This window comes from Gallus gallus, chromosome 7 (genome assembly GCF_016699485.2).
Source record: "Gallus gallus isolate bGalGal1 chromosome 7, bGalGal1.mat.broiler.GRCg7b, whole genome shotgun sequence".
Taxonomy (NCBI): Eukaryota; Metazoa; Chordata; class Aves; order Galliformes; family Phasianidae; genus Gallus; species Gallus gallus.
The window spans coordinates 14,544,234-14,564,681 of NC_052538.1; the positions used below are offsets into that span (position 1 = coordinate 14,544,234).

The 20,448-nt window shown below is 37.4% G+C and overlaps 1 protein-coding gene across 17 annotated transcripts in view; it reads left to right on the forward strand.

Annotated features, from left to right (window-relative positions):
* The window catches only part of ZNF385B (zinc finger protein 385B), a 152,049-nt gene that overhangs the window by 106,766 nt on the left and 24,835 nt on the right, over positions 1 to 20,448 (forward strand). For 13 of the 17 annotated variants that reach the window (XM_040703716.2, XM_046943900.1, XM_004942691.5 and 10 more), the window contains one exon: positions 10,642 to 10,752. The exons of 2 other annotated variants lie outside the window; for them this stretch is intronic. In XM_040703716.2, the coding sequence (XP_040559650.1) occupies positions 10,642 to 10,752 (111 nt within the window). Of the gene's footprint in view, positions 1 to 7,066; positions 7,152 to 8,365; positions 8,574 to 10,641; positions 10,753 to 20,448 lie in introns of those variants that run through there. 2 more of the 17 variants (XM_040703719.2, XM_025152686.3) reach the window with 2 other exon arrangements.

Below are 20,448 nucleotides of genomic sequence, written 5' to 3' on the forward strand. Positions count from 1 at the left end.
TAAGCAATTAACTTTAAAGTTGTGGAGTGGCAAATGTTCTGTTTTAAACCAAGAAATGACAATATTTTTCTTACTGACATCTTAGCCTCTTTATAGTTAGTGCAGGCACACAGAGCACTTGAGGTTTTCCTCTGCTCCTTTGTGGAGCACTTAGAAACGCCCCTCCTTCACTTTCACTTATTTTGGAATAAGTGCATAGTTTGTGTTTTCCAGATCATAGCCAGAATCACTGAACTACAACATAAAGAATTAGCCTGGTACATGTTACACAGAGGGAGGAAAAAGAGGCCATTTCATGTTTTCTGAGGTATTTACTGATGAGGAGGGCAGAGGTTCTGGAACTCCCCAATAAAGCCTGAACAATGGAGGCTTGTGCATACACGTAATTAGTTCAGCAGCCTTATTCCTTTCAGAGCTGCAATTTCTGCAGAGAAATCCTATCAGTCTCTGCATACAAATCCCAAATCCTCCAGAATGTCTAGTCCTTGGCTGTATGTTTCACCTGCCTTCCTAGAGAGCTGGGAATTAGTCTCCCTGACACCTCTGCCATTATTTATTCCTTTTCCCAGTCAGCACAGGGAATGTCTAAGAAGCCTTGTTCATCGCTGAATTCCTTACTTAGGTTAGTTGTGTCCTTTTAGCATGAGGAAGTCCTATTTAAAGGGAGAGGATTGTTAGCCTTAAATGTTTTAGGCATTAGACCATTGAAGGCTACTTTTCAAATAAGCTGTGACTAAAACATCTATTCTTACAGCACACAGTCACAAAATTGCAATCTAAGGCATATATATTGCACCACTGTATTTATAAAGATCTCAGTAGTTTCTAATTACAATATCCTAAGAAAAACTAGAGCAGCTTAATAAAATTCTGAATTCCTGAAGTGTCAGATGAATTCAGATGTACCTACTCGTGCAGCCTGCTGGCTGCTCAGCGTTCCTGCCCTCGCTCACAGCTGCCTCAAACTCTCCAGGAGAAAGAAAGGATTACTGAATTAATTATTAGTTAATAAATGATAAGAATTTAGCTGAGAGTTAATGCCTGTTGCACTCTCAGAATGTAGGTGTAGCTGCTGGCCCTTCAATTTAGATATGCTCTTTTTTACGACACTTTAGAAATAGCACATTGCAATTTCAAGTCATAGCATGAGGCCTGTCTTCTGTTAGTGTGCCTGAGAGCTGCTGGTGCCCAGCTCTGAGGTGGTGACCAGCGCATTTCAGCTGCCAGAGTGGGCTGATTCCAGGAGCTGGGCTTTCAGCCCACTCTGTTATGATTACAGCCTGTCTGGTCCCACAGCAGAGACATACAAAGCTCAGATGTGTCCCCAAGTGAAGGCTATGGAAAGAGAATGGCTTTTCTTGTTCATGTATTAGAAAAGACTGGTTTCTCCCTTGGTCTGCTTTGCATCTCATTCACCTAGATTTAAAAACAGAAATGAACACGTTATGATTCTGTGTTGTTTCAGGGCAGGTTTGATGAGAAATATGATGTTCTTTTAGAGACTCAACTGAATGCTGAGGTTTTTTTTTTTTAATCAAAAGAATTGTAAAGGCTGTTTTTGTGTCATGTGTGGTACTGATCGAAACACCCTGAAGCCAGAAACATCATTATTGATTTTTATGTGAAGAAAGCCTATTATTTGTTACTGTGGAGAGCAGATGACAGTTGTCAGCTAACATTAAGAAATTTTCAGTTCTGACTTGTTTCTCATTTATATTTATCTATTTTATACACTTATATTCAAACACATATATACATATAACTTACCCTCTTTTTAAATATGCGTTTTTAATATGTGAAAGGTAACAGTATTATTTTGTTTGGGAGACTAGGCTTCCTGTGTCCTTATTCACTTCTGTTCACAGTATTGATTGAGGCCTTGTATTTGCTTCTAACCTCTCTTAGCAGGGTTCAGATGTGTTGAGGAAATTAAGATCTACCTAACAGGATACCTCTCAGTTTCAAATGATATTGCTGTTCTGGAACAGGCAGGGAGCAAGCAAACTGCTAGCAAAACCTAAAGCAGACCTCCAAGAAGAAAAGATTGAGGTCTAAGGGCATCCTCAAAGAAGAAAGCAAAAATCAGAAATCTTGCTAACCTCACACGCTATCTAAGCTTTTCTGACTGCTACCTCTTAAGCTTGAGTCTTTTGGCAGGGTTCTATTGGAAGGTAATGTTTCCTATTATTTTACCTATTCAGATTATTTTATTGTCAGACAGTAATAGGTAGTGTAAAAAGAATACCATTGCTCTCAGGGTATGTTACTAGTTTTACTGCATCTGAAGGCAATATATATTCCTGATAGCATTTTTCATTTAACTTAACACAGCCAAGTGTTCTGAATAATAGCAGCAGCCTTAATAATAAGTAGCAGTTATAGAGCATCTTCCATCAGAGGATTTTGAATAGCTGTAAACACGTTATTTAGACCTTTCAGCTTTCTTTGAGAGGTTGAAAATATTTTTATCTCTGTTTTACAGATGTATAATACAAGTACAGGTAAACCTGAAAGCCAGTAGAGTCACAAAGGGATGGGAAATTGCATATTGCTGAAGTATTTTTTTTTTTTAGCCACTGCGTTCGTACTACGTTCTTTTTCTCAGATTTGGTCTGTCACTATTTTAAGAGTTAAATCTATTATAAACAGAAACTTCCTGAATACTTAATTGTATTGTGTAATTAATTGTGCCTCACCAATTCCTTCTGTGAGTTAAGCCTTTCCGTAGACATCAAATATTTTAATATTTTTTCACAGTAATTTCTACAACAGCAGTGGCATTTCATTTCTGGGGAAGCTTCTTTTTAAGGCTCTCCTAATTATGATTTCCTCAAACAGAGTTTATTTCTAATGTGCAGTAAATATATCGTGGGTGAAGAGAAGGAAGGGCAGAGGGGATAGTCTTAACACTGAAAAAATGAATTAAAAGATGTTATCTCAATTCCCTTTTGATTGCTATGCTTATGCATGTTATGCGGGAGAAGGGGAGGGGAGAAATGAGAGTATTCACGTTACCTTTTTCTTTTAACTTTGAATTTCTTGATTTAAACTAGAAAATACACAGATTAAGTGAACAGAAGATCAGAAGAATCCTGGTTTTAAATTGGACAGTATAAAATGTTTTTCTTTTTGTTTATGTTGGTCTAGGCCATTATTTTGCACTGTTTTAGGAGTAATAAAATTCTACCAATAGGGCCAGACTTCATCCTTGGCCTCATGAGCTTGGTCAGACAAGTTCTTGCAAGATAAATTTTCTAAGTGAAAACCTGACTGAAAGCAGCCTCTACTTCAGCACAAGGCTCCAAGCTGTGGAGCTTCAGCCGACTGCTTCTCTCTGACTAGGTCAAAATACAGCAAAATTGTTTGTGTTAGCTCACCAGATGGATAAATGAGCCTGTCAGTGAAGATGTAGAGCTGTGCTGAAGCTGATGCTGAAGCAAGAAGATTAATGCATTTCTTTGTTTAAAAAAAAAAAAAAAAGATTCAATTAAGAAGGTAAAGAGAGAGTATATTTGAGCATACAGTTGTCACTTCTAGTGCCTATATTTCAGTGACTTATTGAAAATCTGAAGAGGAGTCAGAGGAAAAACTAACAAATGAATCAAGGCTTTTATAATGAGAGGCTTAAGAAATTCAGCTTACTTGGTTTATCAAAGAGAAGGTTAAATGCTGATCTGATTGCAGTGTACAAGTACCTACGCATGCAGACATTAGGGTGCCCTTTAATCTAATTGAGTGAGACACAGCTAGATGGAGTGCTTTGTAACAGACAAAGAAAGGTGTGGATGTTAGCTGTGGGAATACTCCATCATTATAATCATTTCCCCAGTGATGTTATAAATTTACCTTAGTTGGAAACTCTTTAATCAAGGTGTGGTATGTTTGTTCCTTCTGCCTCCCTCTAAAATTTAAACTCTGGCTGACCACATATTATCAGGCTCTGTCATAGGAAATGCTGAAGCTCTCTAGTGTGTAAAAGTCATGCATTTTTTCGAGAAATCAGATGTAGTGGCATCTTCTAAACTAAAACAAGTCTTTAAATTACAGTAGACAGTGCTTTCAGTATTCTTTGTGATTGCAGATACAAGCACAGAGAAGTATCAAGAATTGTCCTTTTTCATTTTCCTGTGTGAGCTAGACTTTAAAGGGAAGCATACAAGAGATTAGTACACTAGGGGACTCTGCATTATGCCATGAGAGTGGGCATAAGAAAGAGGAGCCCAACTGCTGCTGTCAGGAGACAGAAAATCAATGTCCCAAGTCCTGGGTTCCAGCCCTGCAGCTCTGTTGGCAGAAATAATGTAGAATTTTCACAAATAAAATTAGTTCAGCAATGACCTCTAAAAGGAAATTGATGGAGCTGAATTTATTAATATTTCATCTCTTTTAAGACATAAAAGGCTGTTCCCAGCTCTGGGTGCCCTTTTAATCGTCTTGTACTAAAAACGATGTTGAAATGTAAACTCCAAAGGTTTCTCTTTCCTTTTTTATTTTTTAAATACCAACTGTTATTTTAACAGCTCTTCATGGGTATCTGCAGTATCTGACATGTTAGCAAGTAAATTACAGCAGGATTTTTGTTTTGCTTTAAAATGCCTTCAAGCTGATTTCCCTGACTAGTGATAGTGTGCAGAGGTCACGGCTCTCACAACCACTGTTTTCCTTGGGGAAACTGGAGCTTGCTGCCAAATTGATCGAGATGTGGAGAGACAAACAGTGATGAGTTGTATTCAGGGAGGTTTGTGTTCAGGGTACAGTGTTCCTGTGTTTTGGAAACCATGTGGGAGGGAAGGGAGACATTAGTCGCTGAGGTCAGTCTTGTCTCAGTGGATGCAAGAAGTGTAAGCTTATGTATTCCTGCACTTGGGGGAAGGCATCTACTCAGAACTTCTTAATTTGTTGGGTTTTTTTTTTCATTTTAAAGAGAGAGAGAGAGCAGGCATTCTTGATAAAGTCATGGACTTGTTCCAACCTGTATAAGTTTGGGTTTGACTTGAGCAAGATCCAAATTTTATACTGTATGCAAATGCCTAATGTACAAAAACAGTAATAGAGACGGTGGTTTGTTAATCAACAAAAAGTGTTAAAAGCAACCTTCACTTAGACCACAGGATTACGGCAAAAGAATATTATGTTGTATTCTAATATTTTGTGTTCTAATTAAATATTTGTCTCTGAATCAGCTGTGGGCAATCTGGAAGAAGCTCTCCACTGTCTCAGTTATTAATCATTTTGTGATAGGACAAGGAGAAATGGTTTCAAACAAAAAGAAAGGAGATAGATAAGGAAAAACATTTTTACAATAAGGATAGAGAAGCATTGGAACAGATTTCCCAGAGATGTGGTGGAGGCCCCACCCCCGGAGACACTTCAGGCCAGACTGGACAGGGCTCTGAGCAGCCTGATCTAGCTGTAGATGTCCCTGTTCACTGCAGGGGAGTGGGACCAGATGGCCTTTAAGGATCCCTTCCAATTCAAACGATTCTGTGATCATTTACATCTCCCTGATTTCTTTGAACACCGAAATATTGTAGTGAGACGTTGTTTGCATGCTTGCCATATAGAGGTGCATCTCTGGGACACACTCTGTGCTAGGTGAGCAGGGCTGAAATGTGGTCAGCATTGTCAGAGTTCCTGTAGGAAAAGTCAGTGGTATGCATCAGCAGAGCTGCCTTGGCTGTTCCTAGTAATGCAAAAAGGCAAGGAGATGTAAAACAGCATAGTGTTCACTTGAACAGTGAATTGCCATGAGCATTAGCCCATTGAGAAATATTGTCTCTGATGTGACGAAAGCAGCCCAAGCACGGAAAGAACAGACCAGTCTGGGTTTGCCAAGCATGTCTAGTGTTGCACCACAACGTTTCTGGTTTTACAGTGAGCATTTTAAGTATGTGCTCTGTCTAGTATGGCTGTTTACTTCCATAACTGCCTTAGTCATCATGATGTGCACCATTCTGGTAGAAGGCTGTGTGTATATGGCAGAATTTATGGTAAGCTTCAGTGAATCACCATTCTGCATGATGGCAACCTGCTTGGCTTTCCTGACATCTGGAGCACAAACACAGAATGAGCCTATGTCCGCACATGGCTTTGTGACCAAGAAGGACGTTGGGAAGATCTAATCTGCAGAATGTTTACTGGTGTTTGTCTACGTGCTTGCTTATAATAATAATTTTTAAAAAGACACATGCATAAGTAGATTGTCTAGCAGTTTGGAAAAATCCCAGAACTTTATTTAGTTGCTATCTTGCATTGGTAACTTATATATGCCACTGCTTTCTTGCCTTGATTGCCAGAGGGAAGCACTGGATTATATTGTCAGTTTTGTCCACATACGGTTGAAAATTTTGTTTTATGAGAGTAGAACAGCATAGTATGCCTTAAGGCTGCTCTCAGTGTTTGTACAGAAGTTTCTTAATGACCATTGGTTAAGTGATACTTCATTAAATCTCTTACAGCCACCTATTTATATGCTGTTATAAATGCTTCTCAGCAGACAACTCTCAGTTTGACCTGAGAGTTATGATAAGAGGTAACTGAACATAGGCCATAAATTCCCCGTCACAATGTTAAACTTTACTGTGATTTGGAGATCCCAGAGTTCCAGTGCCATGAAACAGGGCACTGTTTATTGCTGCTGTTATGAGAAGATAGCTCTAGTGTGCAGATTTTTGTTGGAGTGGTTGCAGTAGTATGTATAATGCTTGTTTAGTGTGAATTAATGGCTAAGTGGACCAGGAGTAAAATGAAAGCATAGGAGTTAGGTCATTAGGTAAAAAAGGCAATTTAGCCTTGCTGCTTTATCTTTAGGCTGCCTGTTACTGCCTAGATACTAGGCAAGAACCAAAAGCTTCAGTTAAGATAAGACTTCAGATAAATTGGGGTTTATCTAATCTCTTAAACTGGAGATTGCACCTGAGTAAAAATTAATGAAAATATTCAGGGTTTGCAATACCATAAAAACCATCTTTTCTTGCAAAATAGTGTGAACTTTTTTTTTAAAAGGCCTAGAAATAATACCTAGCTTTTCTGTTGTCTTGTTTGTTTGTTTGTTTTTCTCTCCAAGGCTTGAGAGTGTGATCGTGAGATTGTGATAGGTAATTCCATGAAAACATCAGCTCAGAGTTCATTACTGATCCACCCTGAGTATGGTAGGTGGTTCCTATCCATCTCTTCAAAATGCTTCATGGAATTTGTACTAACATAGTAGAATTAAGGAGGACAACAAAGATACTCCAAAGAATGGGACAGCTTCTATGTGTAGAATGATCAAATAATGCACAGTTAACTTGATATGTGGTATAAGTCTTAGAAAATTGAGTTGTATGGAGCTAGGCTTGATGAAGAATGACTTTCTTGGCACAGCGGATTGTACGGAATGGAGCTCAGTGTGAAGTGAGGAGTTTTTCCTGATATTCAGGAGGTGACTATGAAAGCATAGGGAAGAGAAGGTCATTGGGATTTGACAAAAACATGGAAAGCATTCCTGGTTCTGCAAAACTTCTGTTGGGGAAAAAAATGTATGAATCGTATGAAAATAGTTGGGGGAAAAGGCATGCATGTTCATGCTGCTCTTGTTCTCTTGCTAACTAAATATGGCTGTTTGGAGGAGCAAAATGGTAGGCTAGGGGGAGGTGCAGTAGAGTTTAGCGTTTCTATCATTTTGGATCGTGTTTTACTGCACCAGTGTTTCTGAAGTGCCCTGAAAGTCACTACCACCAGCCTCAGTGGCTGTCTCACATGTGCATGTTGTGAAATTGGAAAACAGAAGAAGAAAGAGATTACTGCTGAAACCTGTCCAGGTTCTGTTGATCTTTGCTCACTGTAATCGTTCAGGTGGCTTTAATGAGACTCATTGCAAAATAGCAGTATATCCAACTTTGTTGGAAAGATGTCTTAAATCTAATTTTTTGTTAAAAGAACTGAAGTAGGTGAACAAAACTAAAAAGTTGTTAAACTTGGTTGTGGCTACCAGAACTATTTATTTATTGATTGATTCTTACACTGTAACAGAAACCACATAGTGCAAAATTTTATTATATGTGGTGGCTGTTTAGTTGCAGTTATTATTTCTACAATAAACCCATTTTGCAGAATTGCTTTTTAAATACTGGTGCTCCCAACTGCGCCAAGTGTGCTGCGTCATTTCCTAATATATACCTCAATAAATAATTTGCTCCCTCTCTCCCTGCAACGAAGAGGATAATTCTGTTTAGAGATCTGAGATCAGCTTACCCTGCAGCGTTAATCATCTAACAGAGATACTTTTTAATTTTTCCAGCATCCTGTAATCCACCCTGGTTTCTGATATATTTAAAAGCTATAAATTGTTAATGTTGTGCTTCTTGAATTCTAATTGTGACCAGGCGACGTGCAGCGCTCAGGTTTGGGCAGGATCAGTAACCGCTCCCAGGGGAGCCCAAGTGGCACTATCTGGAGGCAGTGTGAGCCGAGCTATTTGGGAGCCTGTCCTTGTGCTGTGCGTCTGTTTGAAACTAGGACTTTGTGCATAGAGTGCCTCGTTTGCTTTTGAACTGATGACTGCTAATGCTAGCGCTGTGGATTGCTATCTGGTATGCACAGAGGAGTCATTGAGTATTGCTGCTTTTTCTCTTTTTTTTTTTTTAACGGGACTGCAGATGGTAGTGGGAATTTTGGCTATTTCTTCTCACTGATCTCAGACACTTCAAATGATTGAGGTACTTTTCAGGATTGCTGTCTTGTTCTAGTTGGCTTGATCTACCAGTTGCTAGTTAAGTTGAAAAGCAAAGCGTATACTCTGAGGAAAAAAATTCTATTCTCTAATGATATAGCAATATTTTAATATATAGATTCTATAATACTGACTGTCATATCTATTACTGAATGAATGCTGAAAAACTTTTAATCTGCATGTATAATTGTGCAGTATTATGCAGGGGAATGCAATAAGTAGTACAAGTGAGAAACAGATTTTTTTTGTTATATGATAAACTTGGTACTGCTACTTTATTCTAGAAGTAGATGAAACAAGGAATAAGGTTATTCAACATTTACATTTATTCAACATTTACAAACTCATGTGTTTGGCTTAAGAGGAGTCTGACAAGAAATCTGTCTAGCCTGAGTCCAAAAAAAAAAAAAGTGTTGAATGTTAGATAACAAGTTATTGGAGATACAATGCAGAAGTAGTTTCTTAAATCTGTGAGCTTCTACACGTGCATATGTGTAGAGGAAGTCCTCATCAGTGCAGGTTTCTCTGAGAGCATGATTTTGTACCAAGGGAAAATTACAATCTTGATACTCAGGTTTAGAAACTCTGGAAGCAGCAGCTAACTTAATGATTAACTAATAAGGCATTATCTTCAACTTTTCTTGCTTCCTTTTGTAAGTCAGCTTAGTATCAAATAGGTGATGTGTATCACCCAGGATTATACAGCCAGGTTTGTTTTCTTAAGACAATGCTTTCAAGGAAAAATCATCACTGTGGCTGCAAGACAAGATTCAGAAAAATACATATTGATAGCAAATTGAACTATTATCCCTTGTGGTGGTTTAAAAGCAAGGTTGGAAAATAAGCACTTGCTTTTTCTTGTAGATTGTCATTTTCCCTTTCTCCTTTTCAGAATCCATTTCATGTGTTAAATAAGTATAGAGGACTGCATGTGCACAGAAGCTCGTTGGATGATGGAGATTGAAAGGGACCTCAGAGATCACCTGCTCCAGCCTCCTGCTCTGAGCAGTACAGCTAGGACATCAGTCCAGTTATACTGTTTTATGTGAACTGAAACAGTGTTCAAGTCAATAAATTTGAGTCAATACGTTCATTTTAATTTTTATCCATCCCGTATCATGAACGTTATGCTTAATTGAGGCCTCAGTAGCAGTTACGACTTCCAGTGCTGTTCTCATCTTCCCATGTTAACGGAGCTCTCTGGCCCTGAGGATATTTTAAACTGATGACTAGCAGCAGTCCTGATATTTAGCATAGATATAATCATTCCCAGTTTGTGAAAATGTTCAGGCAAATTTACGGTTAATATATTCAGTGCTTCATTTATCTCAATTTTTCCAGTGTCAAAATGTTTTCTGAAGTGTGGTGACTGTGACCCTTTCCTGGGGCCAACACACTCTGACCACTCCTCTGAATGTGTCTTTTAATGGGGTCTGTCATCAGTTCTGCATGGAAGTGTTAGAGAACTGTGATCATTTTTCTGGAAGGCGAATGGAGACTTTCTTAATGGACAAGACTTTCTTAATGGAGCCTGCAGAGGACCTGCTCTCACAAAGAAGTCTCCAAGAGGAGAGAGATAAATGACCCTGACTTTTTTAGGGGGCAAAAGTGGATTTTCATAATGTCTGTTGAATCACCAGGTGATACGGGCAGGCTTTCAGGAGGCTCTCTGCAATTCAGATGTGACTGAAGCCTTGAGAGCATGGAGGATGTGCAGGATTTGGAAAGGGAATTTTTGGTAACCAGAGGGTGGCTGCAACAATGGAGCTTCCTTTTGTTTCATTTGATCTTCGTAAGACTACCAATTCCCAAACCTCTTATTTATCTCCAAAATTAAAGAATAGGCTTCCAGCATAAAGTTGGTGTGCCTTTTTTTCTTTTACTATATACTGTGAAAAGTTGTAAATGGATTCTTGTTTGTTCTCCAGATGGATCCTGTGCAAAAAGCAGTCATAAACCATACGTTTGGAGTGTCCATTCCCCCAAAGAAGAAGCAAGTTATTTCCTGTAATGTCTGCCAGCTTCGCTTTAACTCTGATGTGAGTACTGGCTATTTTCTTTTATTATTCATAACAGGTATAATTAATCCAAGCTTCTTTTCTCCAAGTTGATAGTTATTGTTCTGCATACATTCTGCCCAAACTTCTAGGCTGTTATTTTGCCCACTTAGAGCTAGAAGTCTGGCACTGACTGCTGCCGTACACCTTTGTCCTGGTACCTGAGGAGCAGGCTGCACTTTTTCTCAAGTTCAAGACACTAACTTTTTAAACATGGTTTGCAGTCGACCATATACTGAAATGCTACTACAGAAGCACGTCTGTGTTTCCAGATATAGACTGCCATGATAACCCGTGCCACATCCATTGACAATAATCCACTGGTCAGTCCAGTAACATTTAAGAGGGAGCAGACAGGAAAACTGTTCTCTTCATGTCATACCCACTTTTCTTTCAGAAGACACCTTTTTCCTGTTGTTCTTATGTTCTTTCTGATAATGTCTCTGAATTTCTTAATAAAGTCACCTTTCCAGTTACTTTCAGTTGTAACGATTTTGAGTATTTACTTCTGTCTTTTGAGAATGATAAAGATCAAAGAAGCTGCTTTCTGAAGTGTAATTCAAAAGGAAAAAAAGAAAAAAAGCAGTGCAAAAGAACATGTTGGCTGATATGCCTAAAGTATATATCCAACTAGTTTTTCCTCAAGCTGTGTGAAAAATAAATAAAATCAAGAATGTTGACAAGTAAAAAAAGAAAATTGATTTAGAAAACTATGAACTTTGACAGTTATAATATATATTTGTTCTCAGACACTTTACAAATGTTCTTAGGCTAATAAAAATTTAAAAACTCAGATATTTTCTTGCTTTTAAGTGTAAGAACAAGTACTTAAGTGATGCGTGGATACTAGATATTTCACTATTGTAAGAAATAGTTCGAAGGAAGCTCCTCGAGGCCATTGAGGTCTTGGTGCTACTAAACATTCTCAATAAAGTCATATAAAGTCATTATCTATTGCTCTGATTTTCTCTTGTCTCTGCCATTGCCTTTTGAAGTGGTTTGTAATGTAATTTCCCCAGTTCAACTTTCTTGTCTAGCCTGGCATGGATTTTGAAGCACTGCTGTCTTACCTTCAAATTGATTTCTGAGTCAAAAATCTGTCATCTTCTGACAAGCTTATTAAACTTTCTTTGAAGTGGCAATATCTACTTAGTTAACAGATTTCAAAAGTCATTTTTTTTTAAATTTAATTCATTTATGTTTCCTTCTTAAGGTTAAGTTTTAGGTCTAAAAATATCTTTCTGCTCTGATTCCTAATCAAAATACCCGCTTTTACTGATTAAAACAAGGAACCAGTACAGTTTCAAAAAATTTGTGAGCTCTGTGGATCTGAATCTTGCTTCTGAGTGGGATCTTATTTCCTCTCTGAGAGGGTGGCTCAGCTTGTTCCCGCTCTTCCCACTCCTTCTAAGGAGTCCCTTTTGATGGCAGGTCCTGTCAGTAGGGGATTTCACACTGACATTCAGATGGTCAAACAGTACTTCAAGGCAGACAGATTGAATCACAACTCAGCAACAGAAGAAAAAAGAGCTGAAATACTATATCATTTTGTACATCTGCCAACTGAGCAATTTTTCCAAACTTACTTGCTCACAAGGTAGAACAAAAGGTATGTATCATATTCTGCTTCCAACAGTGGCATCACTGTAGCATGTCAGATTATAGCCTTGTTTCCCCTTTTGGAGTGGCTGTATTCAGTGTTGTGCTCCTTACTTTTTAAACATGTCTACTGCACGCAGTTCTAGCTGTTAGAAGATATCATAACTCTTTTGTAATTGATGGTTTTAAGAATGGATGAAGCATCATGACCATGCCAGTGATAGTGATAAAAAGCAGTTCCTTCTTTTCTAGAGCAGTTTTTCGTAACAGGACATTCATAAACAACCTGGAAACTTGATTTTAAAATGTACTGAGCCTCTAGTGGGGTTATTAATAGTAGAAAATACTTGAAAAAATTAAAAAAAAAAAAGTTTCACAAACATTTCATCACCAGAACATACAAGAATATTTGGAGAACAAGTTTTACAATTGAAGCGTTATTCTATTCAAAGCTGTCCAGCCTTTCATTAGGATTATTCAGTTTCTCATGGGAAGGTTATGTGAGATTTTAAATCTTTCCTCCAGATTCAATCTTCTGACCTTGCGTTGTTTGCCTATACATGTTATCTTTTCAATCCTCTGCCCACTCCCCAAGTGTGAGAACTTCTTTTACTTAAATTTCATTCCTTCTCTACCCCTCTAATAATCTGCACTGTCAGTTTTAGGTAATGTTAGCATCCTTTCATTTCAGATCTTCATACTCTAGTAATCCTTTGACAAAATTTTTGGTGTCTTTTTTTTTTTTTTACATGCACACATGCAAGTAATTTCTTGTAGCTGTTATTCCTTGAAACAATGATGCAATTCCTTAACTTTATGGGGAGAAGACAGTCAGATATTTTTTGACCATTGTATCTGTTGAATCTTTCAGTGGGTTCCACTGTGGACTCCTTCAATTTCACTATGCAACTTGCTAAGAATGTTTTGAAACCCTTTCTGGTGAGAAAAAAAAAAAAACAAAAAAAAAAAAAAAAAAAACCTTGCATCAAATCCTTGAGCATAGCAGACTATAGAAAATTTTGCAGTTCATCCACCTCATAGTTTCAATTTCTTCCTGTTTCCACAAAGCTGACCTGCTCCTTGTATGTAGTGGGCATGTTGTTTCTTTGAACTTCCTTTGACCTAAATTATGCAGGCAAATGAAACAAAAACAACCAAAAAGTGGCTATTAATTAGTTTTCTCTTATTTTATTCAATGAATTTCATTTTCATGGTGTTTGAAGCTCCTGACCTGATCCTAGTATTGCTTTGTCTATTACATGAATAATGTACAAACCAATAGAAATTTGTCTGTGAGAAGAAAGTTGGTTTCCTTGCCTGTAATCTTTTATTCACACTGTTGGTACTCGCTGTTCTGGATCAATAGACCAAAATAATTCTGACTTAGTCAATTTATATTTGTCAAACCTCCTGTTAAGTTTGCGCAGTAAATTGCAAAGGTTTTAGATTTCTTCTGCTGCTGTGTCTGCAGTGAGAGTGTTCTACCACCAGATCCGGAGGAGGGCTCTGCAGCTGTTCTTGGGCAGGAGGTGGAAGTCTAACATCAGGGTTGGAAAACATTTTAAAATAAGTTGTCTTCATTTTGGGAGCAAATAAATCTAATGTTGGGGTGATGCCACCTTTATCTTGAGAAATAAAATTTGCTAAGATTATGTTGCTTTTCTCCTAACACGTTATAATATGAAAAAAGATATGAGTTATTCATCATCTGGTTTCTTCTTCACAATCAGATTGGATTACTTTTTGTTCTTAATCATGTGCTGTTTGTATTTGTGATTCAAAGAAGTAAAACCTAAACAGCAAAAATAGATCCCTGCAAGGCTATGGTCAGCTATTTTTGTTTGTTTGTTTGCATAAAAGAGAATTAATTATTTAGAAACAATCTTGTGTATAGTCAAATAGAATTGGCTGAAACAAGGCATATGGCAAATAGTTGAAGAACTTGAAAAACAATTGAGGTGAGTCCAAAATGTGAACTGTTTACCTAGAGGGGTGAAAACCAAAGAGTTTAGCTTCAGTATTTTACAAATAGAGTAACTGACAGCTTTTAAACTTACAGAGGATGCAAAAGGAGATGTTACATGGTAGGGACTGGTTTAGTAAAAGCAGAATAAGAAGAATAAATCTTTGCTTTTTACTTAAGCTATTTTGCTTGTGTGTGTGTCTAAAGAAAATGTGAACTAACAACTTCCAGAACTATGGAGATATTTTTTTGATGTGATTTGTGTAGAAAATATGAAAAACAAAATGTTAGTCAATCTTTTCCTAGAACATTATAATTTGGAGTATATATAGTTATAGGAAGGTTTTGTGCATTATCAGTAAGTGTCAGTGTGACTCAGTGTCCCCCTTGTCCTTTTTTCCATCATCTCTGCTGTATGCCATTAGAAGGTAGAGGCTATATGATTTATTTGTTCAACAGTTATGCAAATTCACTAGTGCTAATCATGAACGTTTCCAAAATACACCTTTAGAAATTAATGCTATTAACTTTGCCAGTGGGCAGACAATTGAGTTAAGGAACATCATGCCTTTGTCAATTAAGGGAGATCAAATTTACATACCTGTGCTTCTGTTTGTGTACATTCAAGCACTTCATGTTATTCTTTCAGAAAAACTAACAAGTTGCCTGCACCTACAGTTTTGTAGAGAGATACCCAAGTATTTGTCACATGCTATAGAAGGAGTACATAGAAGTTCTTATTTTGGTAAAACCAGGCAGTTAAAGCTGTGTCACAGCACTCTTGAGACCATCTGTGGCACAGTGGGCCTACGGTCTCTGGTAGTCCAGATTTACGCTAATGTATTTCAAAGAAAATTGGCAAGGGTGAAATACAGAAGCACATCAAAGTTTCTGTGTATTAATATGTAGAAGCATTTGAGGAAGTGTTTTGAGCTACTTTGAGTACTGTAGCCTAATGCATTTGGTTTTGTTTTGAATTTTCAGAAAGGTGAAAAAAGTAAATTAAAGTGGAATGGAATACCATGTTACTAAAATCAAACATTTTCCTTTGAATAATTTTTATTTAGTTTTTTTTAAAAGCAGAGTTGATTTGGAGATGCTTGCATTTGGAGGGGAAAAAGAAATTACTTGAGGGGGACAGCAGAGTGACAAACTTTGACTGTGGAATGTATAAAGCTGGTATTGTGGAAGACCTTAAATTCCACTCTGAAATAAGAATCTGAAATAAAAACCTCTTATTTCCCGGGAAAATGCAGTTTTGGAATGTCTTCAGTTTTCCTGTTGGATCAGAAATAGTAATGTTCCCCAAAGGAGCTGAAAGCTTCCTCTTGTTGAAAGAGACATTCAGTGTGATGCCATCCCTTCCTAGAATTCACTGGCCACAGCTTGGAAGCTTGCTGTAGTCTAACTTAGCAGATGGCTCAGCACCACACCCTGAGTGAAGTGGGGGAGAGGATAGAAAAAAAAAAAAAAAAATAGAACTTGTAGGTTCTATTTACTAGACAGATTAAAACTATTTACTGAGGTGGAAAAGGAATAGAGCAGGGAAGAAAGAAAGTTAATAGTAATGATAATTATATATAAATAAAACAACTGATGCACAACGCAATTGCTCACCACCCACTGACTGATGCCCTAAGAGTCCCTAAGTCCCTAAGATGTGGCTGCCTACCCAGCCAACTCCCCACAGTTTTTCAAGCTTTTATGTGTACGATGTCATATGAAATGGCCTTTGCTCAGTTTTGGTCAGCTCTTCTGGTTCTGTCCCCTCCCTTATCTTCTGTCAGGACGGCATGAGAAGTTCCTGCAATTTGAGATCAGGGGACTTAGAATTTACATGTAAGGTTAACACTGAGCTGACATCAGTGAAGTTGCTCCAACAAAACTTGTCCCATGCCCTACTTACGATGTTCTGGCTGGTACTTAAGAATGCCTAAAATTAATTGTCTTGTGTCATTTGGGTTTCTGGGATATCCACACCTGAATAGTAGACCTGACAGAGGATGCTCAGTCCATAGTCAGGCAGGACACCTGAGGACATCACCAACTGTACTGAGCAGCTGTTATTGGACACAGGAATTCCAGACTATTAACCTTGCTTTCTGTTTTGTTTTTCCACTCTTTCTTATTCCCTTCCACTCCTCCAGGTGGAGTCAGGGAGCAGAATATCATTAAGAGAGAAGTATTTAAAAAATAGGAAGTTGGCAGGGTTCTCAACAATGAAGGGAAGTGAAATGGCAAAAATGAGTGCAAATTAAAGTAAGGGAATTTTTCCTGAGCTAATTTTTGTGATAATTGGTAACAGAAATCAAATAATGTTGAATTAAGTTGGAAATCTCAATTTAAGGATAGCATTGCAAGGAATGGTAGCTGATGAAACTGATTAATCATAGTAGCAAGAACTGAGATAAATATTTCAGAATGTATACACTTTATTCTGTTGTGGAGTGGAATATGCTTCTATAGAAAACTATTTAAAAGTATATACTAGCCATTAATAGTCCTGGTCGGATTTGTTCCAGTATATTACAATGAACATAAATGTTTCTATCTCTGCATCAAAATGTCTGTTAACAACATTTTTATTGCTTAATTTCTACATGATGATGAAACAGTGTGTGTTCCAGTGCTGTAAATTCTAGTGTTTCTAGTAGAAATTCTAGTAGAGTTCAAGCTCTGGTTTTGTGTTCTGTCCAGCTCAGAAAAATTGGGAAATATCTCAGTTATATTCACTGCTGCCAGAGACCATATAGCAGAAGGGAGAGAATCCTCTTTGTGGAGCAGATTGTGGTAGTGAGTCAGACCTTGCTCTTGCATAAAGGCCACCAGAGCAAGGGATGCAGCTGCAATCCACCAAAAGGAAATGAGGCGTGCTGAGAAAGATCTAGCCTAGCCTTTCAAAAATAGGTTTTCCCTCCTACGAATTATGTGACTCCTTTCAAACCTGTGGTTTTATCTATATGGACAATGGATAAGCTTTGCTAAACAGGTTTCCATATTAACTGCATAGGTATGATTTATTGAGAATAATTATTTATGTCGCAGACATACTAATAGAAACTAAAAGCAGCTTGAGTAAAGCTTGTTCTATCTTTATGGAACTCATAACAGGGTCCAAGTAGCAACAGGGCACGGGAAAGATGGCTGTTGCTGTCTCCCAGCGATTCCTTCTCTGCTTACTCTTGGCTCGCTCTTCTACTTCCTTCTGGCACATTTCCTACAGCTGCCATGTGGCACTGAGTTCCTTCAGCAGCTGTGGAGCTTAGGCCAGGCTGTGCTGTCTGTTCTTCTCTGCTCTAGTGACTGGTACTGTCACCTGCAAGAGGAGCATCAGTCAGGTTGCAAGGATACCTGTTATGCTTTGGCAAAACTTTTTTCTCCATACTTATGAAATCAATAAAATTCCCTATGCTCTTCTCCTCAACTATTTGTTTCAGTAGTCCAGTTTTTGGAGCTTGGCACTAGCTAATATTGTTGGTGCTAATCTAATCACTTTCCTCTCCATCTGTACTCCAAACTCAAATACGTTACACCAGCAGTCTGCCTGATTTGTTTGTTTGCTGGTGTTTATTATTTTGTTATTTTTTGTTTTTAAAGAAAAGTCATCCGTTGATTACTTCTAAATGAAATATCTGCTTCCCTCAGTGCCCACAGTCCTTGTTTGTAGGAAGGTCTTTGGCTGTGATGCAGCCAGTAGGTACCACCTTGTTGATGCAATATCCTTTCATTGGCATAAGCATGTGTCTGCGCAGCATATTGTGCTCTGTGATTGATGGCTCTAAGTTGGCACTGCCCTTTTGCATGGCCTGCAAGGACTCAGAAATCGAAACAAAATGCCTTGCAGGAAGATCAGTAAAAGCTGATGCAATAGTTGGGCATTAAGATATGCTGACAGTCAACTTATTATTGCTTATATATAGCTAATAAAAATGATGGGATGATAGTGATCATCTTTTTATAACAAGCCAGAAGGCAACATTTCGAAGTTGAGGCTAGTGTTGCCAAATGTTATCTTTGGAAATTTGAATGGATGTCAAAAAGATAACACACAGAATAATCAATAGCATTGAATAAAATCTACAGAGCTGTCACCAGCTTTTGTCAAATGTTTTACATTTTTTCTTATAAATAAAACTATTGGAGCTTGATGCTTAGGGTTTGGAGTGTAGCAGAGCAGGTAGGAGATAATTAAAAGCGTAAATCTCAGGAGCTTGTGAAGGCAATTTTCTGTTTTGAAGACAGATCTGACAAAATGATGAAAGTTGTTAGCTTCATCATGACAGAAATACTGTGTGATTACAGGGTGCGGAGTTATAACATGCGGAAAGTTCTGTTCCAAACCAACTATTTAATAAAGCAGTTAACTAAGTTTGATTAGTTGCTTTCTTATGATGTGACCGATTTTCAACACTTTTCCATTTTTTTTTTCTTTTCCTAGTAAGCTACCTTAATATTTGGAGCAATTTGATTTCACAAAGCTGAAACTACTGAGAGCTGAATCTCAAAAATAACACACAGCTTTGGTGTAACAGAAGTATGAATGCTTCACTTTTACAGATTACTTCAATTACATCTATTCTTAACATCAATTGCATCTACACTTAATATCAGACTACAGATAAAATTATTCAGCACAGGTGCATCGTGTTATCATTGAAGAGATCTGATGGGTTCGTATTTCTTCTCTACACAGTAATAAATTCAGTTAATTAGCCATTCATACACCAGATAGATTCTCGAACTCAGTCAGTTGCGAACTGCCAAAATGAATAGTGCTGATTTCAAATATTCTGTCACTCCCTGCTCCTGACAGGGGCAATTTCTGTCATCTTTTGTACTGTAGCCTTAACTGAATTTTAAGGGTTTCTTGAAGATAATATGGCTATCAATGATTCCATAACGTGCGTGTTTCCTGGTTATCTTTCTTTCTCTTTATTTGCATTTGTATAAATATATTTAACTTTTAGCAAAGTTACTGATGGTATTATATGCTAATCATATGCACACATTCCTAGAAAGCATGCTTACATGTAAAGATGAAGATTTGCATTGCTGATGTTTTATTAGATGGAATCTCATATATAAGGCAGTGCATTAGGCTATGTATTGTATGTAGTCTTACAGACGAGCATGCTGATGCTTAGATTTAAAACTTAGTTGCTAACCAAAAGCAGAAATTCACAAGAAATTTTAGTTTTTGAATAAAATCTAACTTTGTGTGTCTCGTGGAAATACATGGAAAATGTGTTTAAGAGAGGAAAGGCTTTAACCAAGCCATTAATCTTACAGCATTGTAAGTTCACTAAAAATGTCATAGTATCATAGAATCCTTACAATTGGAAGGGACCTCTGAAGGCCACATAGTCCAACTGCCCTGAACAGGGATACCACAGCTAGGTTCTTCTCAGCAACCTAGAAAGCATTTTGTTAAAAAAAAAATTAAAAATGATCGTGGTAATGAGAGTTTAAAATTTTATTTTGAGTTGTTTAGTTTTGAAAATATAAGAAATAAATGTAACAATTGGTTTGCAATAAAGCATTAGTTATGCTAGCAGTGTTGAATTGTGACACAATGACATCAACAAAATTATTTTACTTAATTGATTTATTCCTACAGTAGATGCAGCCGTGTACACTGGAATAAATCACTGTACAGCTAAAAAGCATCGTGAGTACATGAGTATAGTGACATCACTTAAGGTTACTTACTTTGGCTTTTAGAGCTCTTGTTTTCAGAACCTGGAGAGGCAACCACTGTTGATTCCTACATTTTTTACTTTTGTAAATATAGTTCTGATCACGTGGAATATACATGAATTGATTGTTAGCATTAATGAGGATCAAAAATATACATTCAGTATCCATTTTAAATATCATATTCCAAAGACAGTCGTTTTTAATTTTGCTTTATATTTTATTGGGGTTTGTGTTAAAAACTGGTAAGTTCCCTTTCTTTTATGCCATGTGTCCTTCAAACCTTCTGCATGTATAACTTCTGGATTGTCAGAGCAAATGAAAATGAACGTTTGGTTTCTTTTGAAAGCTGAAAAAGAATGAAAGAAATTGCGTTGTAGCTTTTTCCAAAGTTATATTTAATATTTCAGTCACATATATTA